The sequence below is a fragment of the Hippocampus guttulatus genome, chromosome 16 (genome assembly GCF_054856545.1).
Source record: "Hippocampus guttulatus isolate MCC_2025c chromosome 16, RoL_Hgut_1.0, whole genome shotgun sequence".
In the NCBI taxonomy this organism is placed as follows: Eukaryota; Metazoa; Chordata; class Actinopteri; order Syngnathiformes; family Syngnathidae; genus Hippocampus; species Hippocampus guttulatus.
The window spans coordinates 4,699,275-4,719,943 of NC_141276.1; the positions used below are offsets into that span (position 1 = coordinate 4,699,275).

The following is a 20,669-nucleotide window of genomic DNA, read 5'->3' on the forward strand; positions in this document are numbered from 1 at the left end:
GCTTTCCTCGTCTTCTAATTAAGACTTGTTTCAGTAATTCACAAGATTACTAGTCACATTGAAAAGCCTTAATAATGTATACACTGGATTTGAAATATGCTATTATTGTCCATTTTTCTTAGTCAATGTAATTTTAAACATTAAATTATTTTGGTTGACAATTTACTGCCATAACGTTTGGGTGACAACCCTCCATTGTAAAATTACTCTTAACACAAAAGTAGGCTAAGTTACAATTTTCCTTTAGTTTGGCTCAATTTGAGAAATTAGTAAACTCGTTTGAGGTGGATATTAGTGATGTAGACAGGACAAAAACCCCCACAAAACGCTCAAATGTTTAATCTTTACGTGCATAATAATTTGGAACACAGTGTAATAGAAAACTTTTATTTTCCCCTTTGATAAAATTAAAAATGAGTACATCAGCAAACATCCCACCTGCACCACAGTTAAACAAAAAGGGAGGTGAAACTCGCCAGCCTTGATATCATATTTAATCAAAGTTATGATTTGTCTTCCCTAAGGTATGCGCCAAGCCCAGACTCCTTCAGTCAACCACAACATCAAATTTGATGTAATTAAATGGTCCACTATAAAATGAATACTTCTTTAAACGAAAAGAATAAAAAGAAAAAAACTTTTGAAGTCCAAAAAAAATTTGTGCACAGACCGCACAAAAAACAAAATAAATAAAATACCACGAGCATGAAAATAATACCAAAAAAAAAAACTAAACAAAAAAACTTCATGTATCACAATATGCAAAGACCACCTCTTGCCTCAATTCTCGCTTACCAAACAAGTATTGCCATTAGTGAGCATCTTGAGTGTTTTAGCAGCTTTAAATGAGCCGATGCAACTGTGCTATAAAAGTACATACCAAAAACATTTGATTTAAAAAATAAAATAAAATAAATTCATAACGCTAGCTAATACTCAGGGACACAATGTGATGGAGTTACATTTTCCTTTACCATAGTCATCCTATCAGAAGCTTGATCTGATTTTAACTGGCAGGCAAATGTTATTGGCAGGGGCCACTCTCATTTTTTTCCCTCCCCAACTATGCTCGGCACATAACCTTAGGGTCAGGCTGGTGCAAAACAACATGTAAGCAATACTCGCGTACACACACCTTTAGAGCGGAACACCCACAGGCTTAAAGCCATACACACTTCCAATACAATTGTCCACTATGGACAATGGCTAGAAGACAAAGCTGGATAAAGATCCCTCTATCCAGCTATCCAGTGTCGGGTAGAACTATTGGGATCAGTGTATTTCCAGGCATAAGAAACACAGTGTCAACAGGTGGAATAACATGTCTGCTGTCAATAATTACTAGTTGGATCAACAGCTGGAAAGGTAGCCCATTAGTCCAGCATGAACGTTATATTGCCATCAACAACGCTCTTAAGCGAGATTCCCTCCAAAAAGGGACGCATTACAAAATGTCTAAAAAGGACTAACAGTTAATTGGAAAGCATGCAAGGTTGATGACATCTTGGAATGACTGCCATTTGCCTCAAAATTTAAAAAAAAGATTGAGGGGGACAAAAAATTACGCAAGGATACAGAGCTGCACTGGGATGTAAAATACTGAAATAGCCCCTCCTCTTTAATCTTTATTTCAGGACAAACTAAATTATTACTATGTTAAGAGGCCTCGGGTATTACCTATCATTTTATCATTGCTTAAAATGACTAACAATCCGGACAGTCCTATAATCCCTTATCTGAAATATCCCCTCAAGATCAGTACATACTTTAAAATTCTATAATTCTTACAAAGGAAAAAAAAGTGCATTTATATCAGTACGAAGCTAATTATTCTTGACGGCTTAGCTCTCATGTCCGTTTTGAAAGTTCTTGAGAAATTAAGAAGCAGTAGATGGATGTGTAACATGCCTACAGTATTTCAGCTCTTTTGTTAATAAGTTTCCATCTACCCATAATTGGTATTGACGCAACCTTTCAACAATAAGGATGCCGACCAATGTAAATGTGGGATGGGGGTGGGGGGGAACATCTCGATTGCTACACATAACGGCAGCCTCCCAATGATGACTCTATAACTCAGATATTAATTCAACATGCATCACTTTAGAGCCAATCAGATCATAACTCAGCATAAAATGTACAGATGACAAGAGGAAAAGACCCTAGTAAATGCACATCAAAGGGTTTCGGCAATATTTCCTGTAAAAAGGTGCAAATATTTTTATGCACATTTCCTGCATTATTACATAAAAGCATGTTTTGTTTAGCCTCTGGCAAAAGCGAGAGGTGCCTTGTAATAGTAAAATCACGCAAGCCCGTTTTAACACACTGATGTATGCGCGTCAATATGCTGTGCATTGGGAAGATGTGGGACTATGGCACCCTATGCTGGTTCAGATAATTCAGTTTTAGTGTACCTATAAGACAACCCCCACCCTTCAACAGTATTTTTGAAATAATCAAATTGAGGAGGGGGAGGTCCAAGTCAGCCCCCCCTCCCGATTTTGCCACCAACCAACTTGAATCCCTGTGGTGCTATTGGTGAAAATCACTTTTGAGCATGTTGGATTTTGTTGCGAGGCGTGAAATCCAAGAGGTATAAGTATATCCCTAAGTTTACCCTCCCTCCTCCCACCCTCCCTCCCTCACAGAGACACAGGGCACAAGGAAAGGGGGAGGGGACCCTCTGCCATGTGAAGGCCCGTCACGTCCCTCCAGATCGTCCCTCCCTGCTATGCTGGGCAGCGCAATGAGTCCCCTGGTAACCCCTCCCTAAGTTAACCTGGAGAAGAGACAGAAGGAAAACAATGTACTGAGGAATTTGAAACAGTTGCTAAACTGGTATTGGTAGCATACACATACAGCGTGATGTCATAACATTCTGGATCAGGAATCATGGAACAAAATGTATCATTTCTTTTTCAATGAGCTGGGTGTGTCATCATCTCCAGAAAGGCAACGTTTAGACTTCTGAGCTAAGGGGAGACATTGGCAAACATACCAAACAGTTCAGCATCCAGTGTGGACTTGTTAGACGCCGTAGCACGCTGACAGACGCTCCTTCAACAAGGGAGGGAACTGCTCTGAAAACTGCTGCCAGTTCTCTTGACCGACCTGGTCCTTGAAGCCATGCAGGATCTAGGATGAATCAAGGAGAAGGGAGTTGGTGAACGGTCAAAGTTTGTCCAACACAAGTTTGCACTTAATGTCGATGACTAGCTCGAATATTGAGATTTCCTTAAAAAAACATTTTTTGGCCAGCTCTATCGCACTTCTCAGAATAATACAGTCATCCGCAGAGTGTGTCAGATTTCGAATGTCTTAGAAGTGATCATCACAGTGTGACGAGCCAACCCGAGACGCTTGGAAACATTTGAACAAACAATTGATGTCGCTCACCTTATAAAACATGTCTCTCAGGTCATCCTTCGGGTTGACCCAGGATGCCACGGCATCACAAAAGAAAATGAAGTCCTAAACAGGAAGAACTTGGTGAGGTAATCGAGGACACTGCCATACTCCCATCTGCATTTGAGACTTTACACCACAAGAGCAAACTGTTCAGGGGTCGAATCAGCTCACCTGCACAACACCGGCTGGGTTCACCCCAATCATCACACAGATTCCACGGAAGGCCGAATCCTTCTCTTCGTTATCCCTGATATTCCTCAGCGACGTGCACCTGGCAAGACAAAAATAAGTTGCATTAATTCAGTCAGGCAGGGTCTTCAAAATCATTGCAGGATCTCACTCAACGGACATGGTTGTGGACAACAACAGGTTAAAATAGGAGGGAATTTAAACTACAATTATCACTGTACAATTCAGTCTACTCGGCATGGAAACACAAAAAAACAAAGATGAAAAAAAGCACTTAACCTTACTGTAAGAAATAAGTGGCAGACATTGTATCATGTTTTCGGCATGAGGGTGTGCACTTGAGCAGATCTGAATACCAATTTGGTGCTTCAATGTGTTCAGATTTGATTTAACACACAACACTGAATATTTCATGAAACGGAAACAATTCATGATCGTGACTCACCATGGCCTAATAAAATGTTGAAGCTGTGGCGCCACTTCCTGAGGACAGACATAACCCAGTCTGCCTATTGTAATGGCTGCACATGAAGTACAAAAGTATTCAGAACAACATTCCTTAAAAAAAAAAAAAAAAGCTGTTTGAGGTATTTAACGATTTATGTGCATACCGGTGTTTTCCAGCAGGGTCTTTGGTGTGTTGGGTCTATTGATGATCTCCACCAGGTGTGGCAAAACCACTCCAACGTAAAGTTGCATTTCTGCACCTAACAAGTGACAAATCCACATCAGCAATCCTTATCTTGCCCATGTACAAATTTGTGCTAGAGGATATATTTATGAGGTCGACCTAACAAATCAGCAGAGGACAGACCGATCAAAGAGTAACAAAGTGGCTAAGAGGGTATAAGATGTGCATATGCACAGATTTGCTGCTGAATTGGTTTTAGCTTAATGGTTGCAGACTTCCAAAAGCTGCCAATTCCCAGGTGATCTCAGCCCTAATTGCATTGCAGGTCATGAATATCTGGATCAGAAAACCTAGGAACATAATGTATCATTTATTTTGTCAATGAGCTGGGATTTTCATCATGTTCAGATATTTAGACCTGGTCTTCAGACAGTCAGAACACAGGGAGGCAAACATGGGCTTTGTCAACTTCTTTCTGATCTACTCACCCATTTGCATGGCAATTTCCCCAATGGCCCAGGTAGCGTTGTTACACACCGAAATAAACTCTGGGTTCAGATTCAGCCCGAGGATGGGCATAAACTCAGCTGGCAACAATACCCACAAAAAACATTTTTAATACACATACAGACATCAGTGGGGTCACGAGTTCTGAAAAACACTCACCAATGCAGGGCTTAACATGGAGGAAACAGACCTTTGTTAAATCTCCCAGAAGAGCAAAGGAGCTTTGCCTCACTTCCGGCATCGTATCCTGCAACACATACAAACGTCTTATCAGATCCCTTTTAAAAGCAGAATCATTGTGAATCCAATTTGAGCATCTGTTCTACAAACAGCATCAACACCCAACACATAAAAGAAGCAGACACTTGCCCGGACCTGCATGCACTGGAAAAGCAGCGTCATGATATTGGACCGGGCTACAAGTTGCTCCACGTGACTTCCCAAACCCTCAGCCAGGCCACTGAGCAGATCTAGGGCCACAATCATGAAATCCTTATCAGGAGCCTCATACTGGTCCGGATGCTGGTTGTACATCTGCAAAGGCCGCATTTCAGTATTTGTCCAAGATAAAGAAGCACACGCACACAAAATGCACATTTGACTTCTCACCATAGCCTGAGCTAAAGTCTTCTGGACCAGAGTGACACAGCGCTTGTAGACAGGTTCACAGTAGGGCAGAAACCCACTCTGCAGTGCAGTGGCGACTGAAGACAAACACTGGGAGGAAAGGGGACATGCTACCGCGTTGTTTAAAGTCCCAATGGCAGAGGGGAATTTTTACATTTTTACAGGAAACAAATCAACAATTACTCTACAACGGGTGAATTTATTTTGGTCTTAATATTTACCTCCAAAAGAGGAAACAGATCCTTGTCCTCATCCTTGAGCTCATTCCACTTTGCAATAAGAGGGGGCATCAGCTTTTGAATATATTCCTGAGAAAACAAAACATGAAACACTGAAATGAAATATGTGCGCAATTATATTGGTCCCAAATAAAAATCTTGGGTAATGGCCATGATAAAGTACTTACGGGCTGATTAAGGTGGTGGCCCACCGAGTCTGCAAGAGTTCCAATGGCATCGTAGAGGATGAGGAGATTCTTGTGCTGGTACTTTCCAAAGGCAAAGACCAGCGTGTCCAAAATGAAGCTTAAATATGGTACAAGCTCTGTGCATGCCTCCTCTTCTAAGGTGGCAAATGCGCTATGGCGAAAACAAAGATGGAGGAGGACAACAACAACAACAACATGACTAATCTATTCTATGGCACATAAATGACTACCAGTCAACAAATGATTTGATAAAAATGATGTGGATCAGAACAGAATATGGGAACAACATGTATCATTGTTATTCAATGAGCTGGGTGGGTCATCATTTCCACTTGAGGAAAAGACGCTAGGGATGCTTACCTGCAGGCAGCTTCTTGAACCCTCTTGTTTGCGTCGAGGATGCACTTGAGAAGCTCTGTCATGAGGGGCTTGAGGTAGGAGTCGGGGGGCTGGGAGACGACCCAATGCGCATAACGACTAAGAGTCCAGCAGGCAATGGAGCGAACCAGGGCCTTCTTGTCACTGAGACACTGGACAAGGTGTGGGATGAGCTCTGGCAGGTAGGGAACCATTCCTTGCATGCAGCCTGAGGCACAAACAATAGGTTCATGTTCAATGCACTTTGATTTGAAGATCATTGGCAATGAAAGATCACCAGGCCTTACCCTCGGCAATCGCGCCCAATACGAGGATGCCAGATTCCTTGACGACCCAGTCGGAATGGAAGAGCAACGCTTTCAGGAGTGGCAGCAGGTGGGGCAGCAGCTCATCTCGAAACACATTGGCAAGCACGTCCAGTGCTGCTGCTGAACACTTTCCTGTGCATCGAAATCAGTTCCTCAAATGTAGTCTTTGTTCTCAGCCGATTGGAAGTAGCATTCAAAGCAAAGCTGATTCCAAATTCCAAAACTCATACCATTTATCAGTCATTCATGATCGATGCATTCGCCGTTTTTCTCACATATACAGAAAAACGTTTAGGACAGTACTACTACTCACGCAAATTCCAGTCAGACAGTGTGTCGTCGTCATCATCGTCATCGTCTTCAATGTCCTCACTGTCCCCTCCCTCCAAACCTTCATGTTGCAAGGTGACAGTACGCGACTTGTGGAAACGCGGCTTAATGTCCTGGTCGCTGTCCGGTACAGCCTCGTCTTCCTCCACATCCCCCTGGTCATAACATATATGCAATTGAGACATCTTCCCAATCAGCCTTTGGGTTCAATTAAATCAACTGCTTCAATGATTTACATTACACTACATTTATATTAACAGAACAGGAAAACTACTCACCTTCAATAGTATGATATCTATCTCTGAATACTTCATCCCATTGACCAAGATAGGGGTCAGTCTTTTTGAGGAAGATGAGGTGGGGGGGAGAAAAAAAAAGTGATAAATCTAGTGATTCTTTTTTTGACAAGCGGATAAAGTTACAATAAACTTTTCACTACTCACTGCACCAGGTGTCCCGACAGCATATCCTTGCAGATGGGCTGCTCTGCCAGAGTCAACCAAAACTCGCAGGCTTCCAGAGCTACATTCTCATCTGGGTCCTGTGTCCGCTGTAGCATGTACTGCAGGAGGAGATATGAAACATGTTGGAGACTAATGTACCACAAGGTTCTGGGCACAGAGCTGCAGCAAATCTGGATCAGAACTTTAGGAACTTAGGGTATCATTGTGAATCAATGAGCTGGGTGTGTCATCATATCCAGTTGAAATACAAATAATTCAGAGTTCAATGTGGAAAAATTAGATGGTCATCCACGCCCAAACGTATCATTTTTGAATGAGCGGTGCTTCCCATACCTGGATGATGCTGTGCATGTGGGGGATGAGACGGTCGATGCGGACCTCCAGAAGCATGACCAGCGCTCGGCAAACATTCTTTCTGACTTCGGAGTCCTCATCTGCTGCCAGCACAAAGAGGCTCTGAAAAGGGGAACACTACATTTGAGGGGAAAGAAAAACGCAGAAAAGCAGGCGAACGTCGACAGCGGGCGGGGAAACAGACATCAACTAAAACTGGCTCTGATTTCCTTTAGCATCCAAACACCAACCTCTATGAAGGTGTCAATGTTGTTCATTAGGGCCTGTGCTCTGCCAATGATGAACTGGTTCACACAGGCTATGGCATGGGACCTGCATGGACCACAGAATTAAAGAGAATGGAGTGTATTCATAAAACCTATTGAGTGAGTTTCTATTTTTCAGACCATAAGGCACACTTAAAATTATTTCATTTTGAGCGATTGCTGGCAGCACGTTTCCAGTGTTACAATATCATTGCGGTCTGTGGGGGATGAGAGGTAAACAAAGTTCATTTCCTTCCTGTTTACTTCCACATTCTCATCTACATCGCTGTTTCCGTCATACCCGAACTACTTCCTGTTTTATTGTCTCAGAATCATGGGAAATTTAGTCCTGCTAGATAGCTTGATCAACGTAAAACTCTTTTCTGGCAATAGTTAACCGCATATCAGTCAATAGAGTGAATGTCCTCCTGTCATGTACCTAATTTTTGGATTGCAGTGTTTGAAGAACTGAAGGAATTTCGGTATCATGATATTGAGCGGTCTGTTCAAAGCGTCGCTGTCCAGCAGCTCTGACGAGTCCTCGCAGATCTTCTGCAGTGCTCCAAACGAGCCCTGAGACACGGACACACACAGAGAGGCTGTCAAATCAAACGCAAACATACACAGAGACAGAGGAGAGAATGAGGTTGCGCGAGAAGATAACATGGCACAGCAGCAAAAATATTTAATTCAGAGTTGACGCTATCTTGTCAAGAGTTTCAGACAATTTTACAGTAAAACTTCAAAATCCCTAAAGAGGGCTGAAGAACACCGCATGAAAGTTATTGGTAGAAAGACCCATGGCTGTAATATACAGTGTTGACCTCATTTGCTCCACTTTTATGACAGTTGTGATAGGACAGAAAGCCTTGTTTTGTTAACTTGCACTGTCAAAGAGTGAGTAGCTGCATAATTTATTGCAGGACTTAACTTATCCTAACACTTGTGTGGCAGTTAGGTATGTTAAAAAAAAAAAAGAGACAAAGGTACTTTTGAATATTACCCGTACATTAAAAAAGGGGACTTAATAACGGGCTCACCCGTTCGGTTTCATTACTGAAACAGAAATTGAGCCGCTGTTGTAGTTTTGAGATTTGATTTGAACTAAACAGCTTATAATAATAACAGTAAGAATGCGATGTACCTCGCATGTATTGTAGTCCTCCGAGTTGAGCAGGTTGCAGAGCTGAGGCAGGAGCTCGGGCCATGCCTGCAGCTCTCCCTTGGAGGAAATAGTTGTTATCAGGATGCCTACAAGACATAGAATAGGATTTTAATCAGAGATGAAAGGGTGAGTCCATTTGTGGTGGGTTGGCAGCATCTCAGGATCAGACAGTATGAGTACAAACACCTTCACTGGCAGTCAGATGATGAATGTATATGCATCACTTCCAAAAACATAAGATGCCAAATAGCGTCATTACTTGAGGGGATCGACACTCACCGATGGTGGCACGGATGAGGGGTGAGGGGTCGCCAATGTTGTTGACACATTCCTGCTTGATGAAGTCGGCGACGGTTGGCGGGAAGTTCTGGTAGTGGGCCTTAACATTGTTCTTCAGAATCAGACCACTGAGAGAGCGAGTCGGCTCGTCTGGAAAGTAAGAAGCAAGGGTGATAGACTTGGAACATAATTGGAAGTTCTGTGTACAAAGACGAGGCAAGTTAATTGATGAATGTGTTTGTCAAAATATCAAAAATGTTATCTTTTTAATGGATTTCGTAACTCAAGGTACGTTACACTAACATGGCTGCGGACAGAGAGGAGCTCGTTGACAATAATGAGTTACTAACTTGATTTGTTTGATAGTGACTTGCTTACTATATTTATTGACTTTTCCAACTGCAGTAACAATTTCCCAATCACAGCAGAAACACATTTTGTTTTGTCAGTGGAAAAGTGTAAACAGCAAGTAAAGCCATGGAGAGGCAAGCTGGTACGTTGCAGTGGGAAATCGGTGCAATTAAGTTTCATTTCGGGGTTAAACAGAAATCCTACAAACCACAAGATTCCACTGTAGCAGAGATTTCTTTAAAAAAAGGATGACCCAACTGCATGCTTACCTTCAGTTTTAAGTCTCGTAAGGACAAATATGAGATAGTTGTTGAAGTCAGGAAACTGGTTCAGTTGTTCAAGTTTCTTTATAAGTGGTTAAGGATAATTTAATCATGACCAACATCACATGAAAATATTTGATAAGTATAAGTTACATGATCCATACTGAGTTTTCCATCACCCTATTTAGACAGAATGTCCAACAGACAAAGAAAAACATAATCAACCGGTGTGCAGTTACATTAATGGAACAAACATCCCCCCGCCTCCCTAAACATTAAGCAGCTTCTTCGAGAGTCATGTGACAAAGTCAGGATACTTGTTGGACGGCTCTCTGTGTTGCTGTGTCGGGGGATTGCGAGTCCTTTAGCAGCTGGAGGACCTGCTGGAGCCCCTGCTCATTTGGCTGCCACTCCATCCTGTGCACATGCATTCATTAATTAATTTGGCATCATAAAATACATAGTAGGGGGTAGTGAACGAGTGGTCTTGGGATCAGACAGTATGAATACAAAGACCATCAGTGAGAGTCAGTTGTACATGATGCATCATCTCCCCAAAAAAAGTACAAATTTTCACACGTCGGTACTTCACTTTACTGGGTCTGATTAACCCTTTAGGGTGAGCCATGTGGCGGCCCTGCCAAAAATTGGCCCTATATATTTCTACCAGTATCTAAATTACAATGAATGTTACACATTTAACATGATTTTTTTTAACACAAGCATGTAAGTTTATAATGAAAAACAATTGCCTGCAGGGAAGCTTATTTTTGTTGCACCAATTTATCAGAACCGGTAATGTGTATGATTGACGGTCAAAAAACATTTTTACTTTTGTACTCTACTTAGGTACACTTTACAGTCTACACTTTTACTTTTGTACAAGAGTTGCATCCGTAATATTTTTGCCAGTGTCCTCTTTTAAGCACGTACCTGTAATTCTGCTTAAGTACAGAGAGCGAGGCTTTGGACACCTACGGTTATATTTACGGCTATAAATCCGCTTTGGGAAGAGGCTAGAGGCCCGAAACGAGCACATAAAAAAAAGAAAACACGGGCGGTTAAAATCTATGACCCGGCTTAATCCTTCAAGTTAATCCTACCACAACCCCCACACCACCCGTTCAATCTTTGAAGTCTATATAATCTAGGAATGCGGTTATGTAAAAGCAAATTTAAATCGGAACACTTGCAATGTAGTACGCGTAGATTTGGGGTTGATAGCCTTGCCTGGTGAACCCGCATTCTAGTGATTTTGGCTGAGAGACGGCGAAGCTAACTTTAGCAACGTAGCAGGACCGCCGTGTCCAGGTCCGACTGTTACCAAAAAGACTAGTCACGTAAATGAAACAGCACCAACAAATCAACCTACACGATAACAACAGTAAAATATTACGTCGATTATTTGTTCTGCTCCACGTTTAGGTAACGATTCGCAGAACGGATTCCGCTAAACGAAATTGTCCTTCTAGCTCGGGCCTTGTCGAATGGAAAGTTTCAAGGCATCGTGTTCACAGATGACGGGCACGGATAAAACGCAATTACAACGCGAACCCGAACAAGGAAGCCCAGCCCAATTACTGTTAGCATGTCAACAACTCGAATCGGATTAACAATCGCAGTCAAAGTGATGTCAGCTAATAATAGTTGCAAACTTGTTGAACACGTTGCGCAAGGTGGTGCTAGTGCTAATGCTAGTACACGAGCTACTGCTAAAAAAACCGAAAACTTTAACCAAAATGAATGCACTCCTTACAATCGAGGTAAAATAGACATCGTAATATAGAAAAATGATGTTCGAACCTTACGTTAATATAGTACGTACAATAATGACTTTTCGTTGATTTATTAATGCTGGGCCGCTCTTCCACCGTCCCTCGTAGCGGTTCTTGTTCAAATGAGCACTCTGCCTGAAAGTGACTCCGGGCGGCTTCCGTTAGGGCAAAACCATTTTCTCGCGAGAGTAACTAACGACAATTAGGTAGCATTATAGTATTTTCCCGTTGTTATATTACTCGTCATATTCATCATGCCTACATCGGTTGTTCTCCAATTCCAGGTTTTATATGTACCGTCATGACGGACGGTTGTAATTTTCGAGCACGTAAATTCCATACACCATACGGGTGATTTTTACTGGCTGGCGAGGCATGGTTCCGTGGTTTGTACCACCGCAAATAATACTTTGATATGCAAGTACTGTACCAGCGCAATAACCGACATGAAAATATACTAACGAGTAGGCCTATTTATTTATCAAAAACAAAAAAGAGGCCACAACGTACCTTTATTAATGCAAGCCACTTTAGCATTTTGCAGTTTGAGCATTATCTGTAAAGGTAAATGGAAAGAAAATGCTTGATTCAAGTAAAATAGAATTGCACATCGAGGTAAATAAACTGTGACCCAAAGTTAAATATAACTTCTCTACTTTAAAACTGTGTAATGTAAAAAATATATATACTGGATTTTAAAAGGTTTGTACAGGCTGTATGCATCACTACAAGCCTATTTTTTATGTTTGATTGTATTTCACATATTGAATGTTTTCAATTTTATTTGTATGAATTCAATGATTCTTCGCTGACAACTATTGCAACAAATTTTGACAGTCACTCTGCTTTCTATATATATTGTGTCTTATATGATTCAAGGAAACCGATGGCAGCTATTGCATCAGAAATGTTTATTTCATCAACATTTGGACACTGTTGAAATGGCAATTTTTGTAAGAAAATATATACAGTGCAGTATACAGTAAAAAAAAAAGTAATATATATTACATACACGCACACACTCTGGATAAACTTACCTGTCTAACAAAATACAGTGTTCAACTCTGTAAATGTGCTTTCAGTCATGTATGTAGACTTAATACTACATTCCAATTTGTATACATTTACAGTGGGTTGAAAAGGAAAAAAAAACTATTACTGACTCAGCAAATATTACTCATGAAATCCTGGAAAGAACTTTAAAAAAATACTGTTTATTTGTATGTGTGTATACAAGATGATGTTAGCATCAACAAAAAAGTATTCCTGACAATAGTTATTGCCACTTAGTATCCATAAATGTTCATGAAACAGGTAACTGCAATCTTCTTCATTTTCAATAATTTCAGCAAACTAAAACGTAATGTTTCAACAGTTAGTCAAAACATATCATTCTTTAATTGACAGCACAGTTTAATACTGTAAATATACTGTATCAAGCGTCCAGTATTTCCACTGCGGTTGGCATGAAGTGCTGTTCATATCCTGATGTGTCTGGTTCTTCTTCTGATGAACTCCAACTATCATCCCGCCCGGCCACCCCGCTCACATCCTTTTCCTCCTCAGAGTCAACCATTTTGCTGTACTCATCTTTGCCATATCTATGTGTCCTCCTCGTGTATCCTTCTGAGGAAACTGCTGGTCTTGTTTGGTCTTGGGGGAGGCATTTTCGTTCCCATACAGGACGCTGGATTTCCACTACCTCTAACATGGACATGATGGGATGCGGTTCATGGATGGGGACACAAATCCAAGCCAAGGGCTCATTCACCTACAGTGATATCCCACAAATAAGTCAGACATTTTCTGTTAAAAGGTTGATACTGCACAGCCTTTACTGTAATGGAATTAAACTCACCTGATACTTCATCATTTCAAAGATGGTGCTGTTGTATGGATCTGGTATGTTCTCATTTATACAAAGACATGCTTTGCTTGTTCCTTTATGAAAACTGAAATACAAGCATGTTGTGTTAGTGATGTTGAAACAGGAAAATCCACCAGTACTTGCTAGTCTCTATCAGACAAAATGTTGTATCTCACCTGAATAAAACCAAAAGACAGCATAATATGACTGGGAGACAGAGTAGGAGCAGGAGTGCAAATACGTGTGCTAAGATATACAAATAACGAGAGGTATGGCATGAAAAAAAGTATCATATATGACAAATCCATATTCATCAGAAGGGTAATTAGGAGAAAACAGTTACTGTACATTTTGATTTTAACTCAAGATGCTCTTGTTGCTTTGTGATGAAACTGGTGGTGACGTTGGCTCCTGGCCCAGCTTTAGTCACAGCCTTGATCCACACTTCATACTCCTGATCTGGACTGAGGTTTGGCAGCTCAAACGTCTTATTTTCATCCTGAGGTGGGGCGCTCACGTTGTACACTGTTGTAGGAAAATGAGGTTAGTTAATGAAACGTTTACAAACGCACACAGATTTTGAAATGATTAATTGACTAATATAAGGACAAAATTATTGGTCCTCATCCATTCTAGAAAGAAAAACTCAATGGTCACTAAAATAATTTCAAATTGATAAATAAATGGAAAAAAATATTGGCAAGTAAAAAAAAAAACAATGTAAAGCTACCATTTTTTTATTTCACTTACAGGCTCATTTTGTACTACACATTTGTATAGTGTAGTGTAGATCGAAGATTCGAGATTGTAAATACCGGTATATTAGCAGCAGTGAAGTGGCCATTTGAAGGTTATTTGGGACGTTTGGTCAATTGTAATCATGATCAAACGTATTTGGCAATTTCAGTACCCACTGGGCAGTTTTAAGGAGTTTCTTTTGTCAATCAATCGAGTGTGTTTATTCTTTGCTGTTTACCTGTTTGTCCATGGACACCTATTTCGTAATGCAAGATCAGACCATTCTGCATGCTCAGCAGTACAGGTTCCCAAAACAGCGTTGCATGTGTCGCAGCAATAGAAGTGACTTTAAATGAACGCACTTTGGCAGGAACTGAAAAGAGCAAAAAGACATCATTGATTGAAAATATTTTTGGGGAGGGAATAGTAATTAAATGTATGGGATACTTACTTCCGTGACCAGAATAATCAATAACAGAGGAAATATGATAGCTTTCTTGACTGCTTGTAACAGCGAACAGCGACACTTGGTAGGGTTTGTGTTTTTCAAAACGTCCTGTAAGAGGGAACGCAGCCAAAGTGAAACCGTGTTGACTTTTTAAATTCACGTGACCATGCAACACCTTAGTTACTGTAAAACTACACAAATAAAACAAACCTGTAAATGTAACCGTAGTACAGCTTTTATTGACTCGTATCCAGTCAAATCCCTTTCCCAGAAGACCTCCGGCTTCTTTGTATTGCACCACATATTCCTTGACTGATGTGGCGTCGGGGAGCTGAGAGGGCAGCTCCCACGAGACGGTGAGGTTGGCCATATTCATCCTGACATCAATTGGGTGCTCACTTCTCACCTCACCTATAATCATCAGAGCAAAGAATTAGCTACGGAATTTCAAGGGGCAAAAAGCAAAAGCATATGCCATATAAATAAAGGGAATTACTGCATAAACAGAAGAGGAAGCACACAATTCAACGACAAACTTGGATATGGGTTTAGAGTACAACAGCAGCATTCTCAGAGTCCAAAAGTAACCCCACAAACATTCGACATGGTCAGGGGTGTGAAATCTAAAAAAGTAATTTGATATGTGTTTCTGTTCCCCGGCCAGCTTATCATGTGTTTCTCTTCTGAAGTACTGCAGTAATAATAACTTGACTCAATCTTTTACAGTTTTGGCAGTTGCAGTTGGAAGAATAATGAAAAAGACAGTCAGTCCACAATTTTCTTTGTATTTATCCTACCAAAGTGATGTGTTTTTCCGAATTTCACTATCGCTTCCAATCGAAAAATCTGATGACAATCTGGACAACCGATACCTGGCACTGCAATTGTGAGGTAAGAGGGCACTGTGGCACCATGGGCGTTGTAGGCCGATATACTGGCTGATGACACACTCTTTAAAGAGGAGTTGAGATAGCACTGCAGCTCATCGCACACCAACCGGCCCCTCGGCTCGGCGACGGAAATATTCACGAGTGCCGTCGTGCTGTGTTTGGAGAACAGCTTAACTTCATACCCCAGAATGTGGCCATGAGCCTGAGATAGCGGAAGCTTCTGGAGGGACACAAAAGGAGTATAAATATGGCATTAGCCAAGACAGTTGGATTTGAGAGGTTCTCAACTCAACTCAAATGTATTTATAGAGCGCTTTCAAACAGCCATCGCTGCACACAAAGTGCTGTACATGGAGCAACTAACATATACAACAGTAAAGCAAAGCAACAAATCAGTAACAAAGACGGTAGAGAGCACCAAACACTATGACTAAGATCTCTCTGCATGAAATGAATGTACTTCCTTCATTACCGTAACTCTCATCTTTTTATGTAAAATAAATTACAGCTGCAAGGCTACATTCCAGTCACATCTTCATTGTTTTCTTTCTCATATATTGTGGTGGCAAAACAGTCATTGTCCAAATATGGACAACTAAATCAAATTTGACTTTCTGTTGTGTTGTACAAAGACGTTGATTAGTCTGGTACGATTACCATACCCCCAGGCCATAACTATTATTACCACTCAAAATTTAACAATTGTGTGTTGACTACCTTCCAGATCATAGCACAGTCAATAGTAGTAGCAGGCATGCCACAATCCCTCCATACATCCATCTGTCCAATGGGGGCTGAAAAGAAAAAAACAAAAAAAACAAGTTGTGCTCCAAACATAGTCTACTGACAATTTTTTAATAGGTTGTTGAACTTATTTCAAAACCGTCTCTTAAGAGAAGGCCTACCTTTCTCATAACTGATTCTGTGGGTTGCACTCCAATCACTCATCATACCTGTGGCACAGGAACAGCGAACCTGAAATTCATAGACTAATCCAGCCTGGATCAGACCACTGAATTCGTAGAGGACTTGCGCTCCAACTTCTTCCTAAACCAAAAGTACAACGCAATGAGTTAGAGCATAGTAGGAGATTTTGAAGCGGGATTATTACGTATATTATTTCAAGGGGACGTGTCCACAGTGTCTGAGCAAAGAGAACCGCTTCATTTTTCACAATTTTGAAGCCTCATTTCAGATCCTTGCCATTTTTTTTACCAGTCCAAATTTGGCAAGCTTGTTAACAACACTCCTCTCTGTGGTGCATCAACTTCAGAGGCCATATTTATTTTCACTTTAGAGAAACTTGAAGTCCTCTGACACCATTTGCACCTCTCAACTGAACGAACCAGGCAAAATGTATACCTCGTGCCAGAGTTTTTCTACTTCAGGCCGAAATCGGACATCACATGATCCCAAAGAGAGGTGCGGATCCTGACAGATGGAACTCCAGGATATTTCCAAAGGATCTTGAGGGCTCCATGAAATTACAGGAGACGATGGCTTCACTATATGCAGAAATGAGGCAGAAATATGTTAACAAAATTAAGTGGTGTAATTTTTCAGGGGGTTGAACAACGTGTATCTTAGTAGATGTGTGTATATATACGAGTCAGAGTTCCATGACTCACCGAGGTCTCCGGTGTTGAAGATAACCACTTGCGATTTGGCAGAACCGTGTTTGCTCACAGCCTGCGCCCAAACACGAAGTTCACTGTTCATGAAAAAGTGTTCACGGTCGATCAACCCGCTCAAACTGGTCCCGGTATCCACACGGCCCTCTCTGGAGAGGAAGCAAGAGGAGATCTGGTAACTCCAGTTGATGATGTTCACTTACCAGAAGTGGGTCGTAACGAGCAACAGTTACTGTTACTTTCGCAGGTTTTTCGATAAAGTACATTTAAGGCAACAAACTACTTTTACTCAAGCATTTTGAGCTACATTTCACTCGCTACTTCTAGATGTGGGTCACATGATTCTGTTTAACCAATTCAACATATATACAAGTGACATTGGACTCCATTTGACCCACCACACAGAGCAGTCACATGACTCAGTCTCCACGCTGTAGCCGCACACTGAGAGTGACTCATTTACAAGGCAGACATTTCGGTTTACCTTACCGATAGGCCTCTGTTCACCCACGACCCATGTGAGGTAAAGAGGAATAGAAAATGGATGTGTGGGCTATGGAAAACAGCCGTGTCACGTGCTGTTATCGGTGTGTAACCTAAAAACGTTCACATTTCAGCCTACAACAACACCACCTCAAACTTCAGAAAACACACTGCTATTTTCTATGTTATCTCTGCTTGGTGAGCAGACTATGTAAATTAATTTACATGTAAATTAACCATTCCTTGTGGCTACCTTAATATATTTTATTTGATAAAGATTTCATTTACTATTGATTTAGTTAACTTGATATGACCAGGCAATATTTAAAGTTGCACAATCCTGTTGCTATTTTGTTTATTTCAAACTTGTGCTCCGATTTATATAATATATATATCAGAAATAACTCACTAGTTACTCAGTAGTGAAGTCATTTTTTTTTCATCGCGTACTACCCTTCTAGTTTGAGTAATTATTTGTAGAGCTCCATTTTACTTTGCTTCAGTCATAATTGAGTTATCGTCATTTTTGGCTACACCTCCCACCTGTCATTTATTAGCCAGTATCAGTTTGCTCTTACATGTTATGAAATGTTTCCCAGTGTAGACTGTAGTTTGTGGGGACCTGAGGATCAAATCTGTGATTCCAACTACAGTGGATATCAACCCCGCAGCTGACGCTACATGGAATGTGGCACTCAGGTTTGGAAGGGGGTTCTAGAGGACCTAAAGAACCAAAAAGAGTAAACAAATTAAATGTAAAAACAACAACAAAAATGCTATTTTAAAATGTGTGGCCCTTTGTACGGCAAATTTCGTAACGTCAACCTGAATTGAAACAGATCCCACAAGACTCGCGAAATATGTTTGATGACATTAAACAAAGTGGGGAAAGTATTCGTTTGAAAAGAGTGCAAATACTTTTTCAGGCCGTAGTCACTACGGATACAAGGTATGTGGGGGCAGGTGGGGAGCGGTTGGGGAAACCCACCCACGATCTGCTCTACTTTCGCAGAGTTGGAAAGAGTAACGGCATCATGATCATATTTGAGTTGAATTTAATTTCAATTTAAGCACAATGAGCACATGTGTCACAATAGTCATAATTCAGTTTCCATGAAATAATGACATCAGGGAGCGAGAGTTTCATTTCTACAAAATTTGTCGCCATTAAGCTGTTCAATGTCACAATGCAGCACGACATAGAGCTCAGCAGAGCACTAACATGAAATGAGCAGAAGGCACACTTTCTTTACAGCTCGTTTGTGTCAATATAAACGACAATATAAAACCTGTACCGTAGCACGGTTTAGGGTGCAAATGAAGTCACAAAAGAGCGTACCTGCAGCAGCAAATAAAATTGGCATGTTGACCACTAAAATCGAGAGAAGCCATCCTGCGGCCATTACATTTGGACCGAGCCCTCTTGTGCCTGTGAATGTACACACACAGATATTGTGTTGTTACAGATAAAACTAATATTTAAATATTTGTTAAAAGACCCACTGAATTAACTTACTGAGACGGTGTTTTGTGCGTGTGTGTGTGTGTGTCAAAAGTATGTACTGTATTATGTCAACCAGACGTCCAGAGTTTCCATTGACTTCTCAGGCCTTGGGCAGATCTGGTATGTGCTGTCACACCTTGAAAATGTGCACGGTGGTAAAGCGTATTAGTTGTGGTTAAATATTTTTTCCAAGCAAGCATGCAAAAACATACAGCTTCGTGTGATGAATGGGCCTGCCTGTAATTCAGTCCATAATACTGGGTGTCCATAACTTCTTTGCAACTTCACTAATTTATTCAAAATGCAAATGAAAAGACAAATCGCTGGAAATTGTGACAAAATGAGGCATAGATATTGCAAGTCCGTTGCCTCAATTATTACACCACATGATAATGCCCATTAGTTGCATGGCAAACATCGAGTTGGTCATAGATTTCTTGGCTTGCGAGCATCTGTGATATTTTGCTTCAGATCATTCATGTGCCTGATTATTCTTTGATGCAAGAGGGCTTTAATATAACCCCACAGAACGAGTTTTGGGGTGTTGTAGCTGATAAATTAAGTGGTCAGGGAATTGGGCCATTCTTTTTAATCCACATTCTGGAAATGTTTGATTTTGAAAAACTGTGTTTGACATATCTCATCATTGATTGCTCGTTTTTTTTTGGGGGGGGGGGGTTATTTTTGACATTTATTTTGTTTATTGTAAAGAGACTTGACATCCTATATAGCAATTAGTCAACCACACTGTTAGACAGCCCAAGGTAGGAAGGATGTGACTGTTACAGCATTAAAAAAACATTTTTTATACTCAAGCATCCTCAACAGAGCTCACACGCCATTAAATGGACATACTAAGCACAACTTTATTCGTTTCCTTTTCAACATTTTGACTGGTTCCAGTTTTTCAGTGATACATGTGTCGAGCACAATGGCATCTCACAGACATCAGACGAAGCGGATTTTATCACAGGCGCAAAACAACGTAACCTTGCTGCAATGTGAGATGTTTTTGATATTTACGAAGTACATTCGACGAAATTCCCCAATGACGTTACTCTCATTGTATTTGATATGTCCGTAGTCGAGAATGAAAACAAACAAACTCAACTTCCTGTGTTGAGACGTTCGGTGACATTATACTTTGGAAGCTTCATTCTCACAACAGGATACACGTTATTAATAGATATTGAATACAGTAACTACGTACCTCATCGCCACTGAGACACCCACTCTGCATGAATTTGCCTTCCGTCACGTTATGTCTGACATTTTGCAATCTCACATTTTGACCGGAATCTCTTGGACGCACCCCTTCAGCATTTACTATGACGCAAACGTCACGTGATGTATGCGGAAGTGAGACGTTTTCCATGAAAAGTGTGTCGCGATGTGATTGTGCCG

General features: G+C 40.9%; 2 protein-coding genes and 1 non-coding gene across 9 annotated transcripts; all 3 read right to left on the reverse strand.

Annotated features, from left to right (window-relative positions):
• Positions 1-324: 324 nt before the first annotated feature.
• Positions 325-11,835, reverse strand: LOC147192622 (transportin-2-like). 6 transcript variants are annotated; one of them, XM_086133864.1, is made up of 25 exons: positions 11,755-11,835; positions 10,247-10,346; positions 9,936-10,011; positions 9,316-9,465; positions 9,016-9,122; positions 8,311-8,444; positions 7,857-7,938; positions 7,606-7,728; positions 7,252-7,370; positions 7,087-7,147; positions 6,792-6,963; positions 6,458-6,610; positions 6,153-6,378; positions 5,772-5,943; positions 5,587-5,673; positions 5,348-5,455; positions 5,114-5,272; positions 4,898-4,985; positions 4,720-4,818; positions 4,212-4,307; positions 4,046-4,121; positions 3,583-3,682; positions 3,400-3,474; positions 3,002-3,138; positions 325-2,782 (listed from the first exon to the last, which is right to left on the reverse strand). In XM_086133864.1, the coding sequence occupies exons 2-24, from the start codon at positions 10,343-10,345 to the stop codon at positions 3,031-3,033; spliced, it is 2,670 nt and encodes an 889-aa protein (XP_085989990.1). In that variant the 5' UTR covers position 10,346; positions 11,755-11,835; the 3' UTR covers positions 325-2,782; positions 3,002-3,030. The 6 variants fall into 6 exon arrangements, 5 of the variants coding, with proteins under 5 accessions (XP_085989990.1, XP_085989986.1, XP_085989987.1 ...); XM_086133860.1 differs by having other exon boundaries at positions 5,108-5,272; XM_086133861.1 differs by having other exon boundaries at positions 5,108-5,272; positions 11,738-11,822.
• Positions 10,418-10,485, reverse strand: LOC147192623 (small nucleolar RNA SNORD41). Its single transcript, XR_015103351.1, has one exon. It is a non-coding gene; the product is annotated as a small nucleolar RNA SNORD41 (small nucleolar RNA).
• Positions 11,836-12,595: 760 nt separating the features above from the next.
• il12rb2l (interleukin 12 receptor, beta 2a, like) lies at positions 12,596-20,542 on the reverse strand. Of its 2 annotated transcripts, XM_086133867.1 has the most exons (16): positions 20,476-20,542; positions 19,325-19,401; positions 19,101-19,190; positions 18,340-18,484; positions 17,276-17,427; positions 17,010-17,152; positions 16,553-16,694; positions 16,365-16,441; positions 15,630-15,867; positions 14,968-15,168; positions 14,761-14,865; positions 14,548-14,682; positions 13,920-14,096; positions 13,748-13,817; positions 13,563-13,656; positions 12,596-13,475 (listed from the first exon to the last, which is right to left on the reverse strand). In XM_086133867.1, the coding sequence occupies exons 3-16, from the start codon at positions 19,162-19,164 to the stop codon at positions 13,140-13,142; spliced, it is 2,079 nt and encodes a 692-aa protein (XP_085989993.1). In that variant the 5' UTR covers positions 19,165-19,190; positions 19,325-19,401; positions 20,476-20,542; the 3' UTR covers positions 12,596-13,139. The 2 variants fall into 2 exon arrangements, with proteins under 2 accessions (XP_085989993.1, XP_085989992.1); XM_086133866.1 differs by lacking the exon at positions 20,476-20,542 and having other exon boundaries at positions 19,278-19,328.
• Positions 20,543-20,669: the final 127 nt, after the last annotated feature.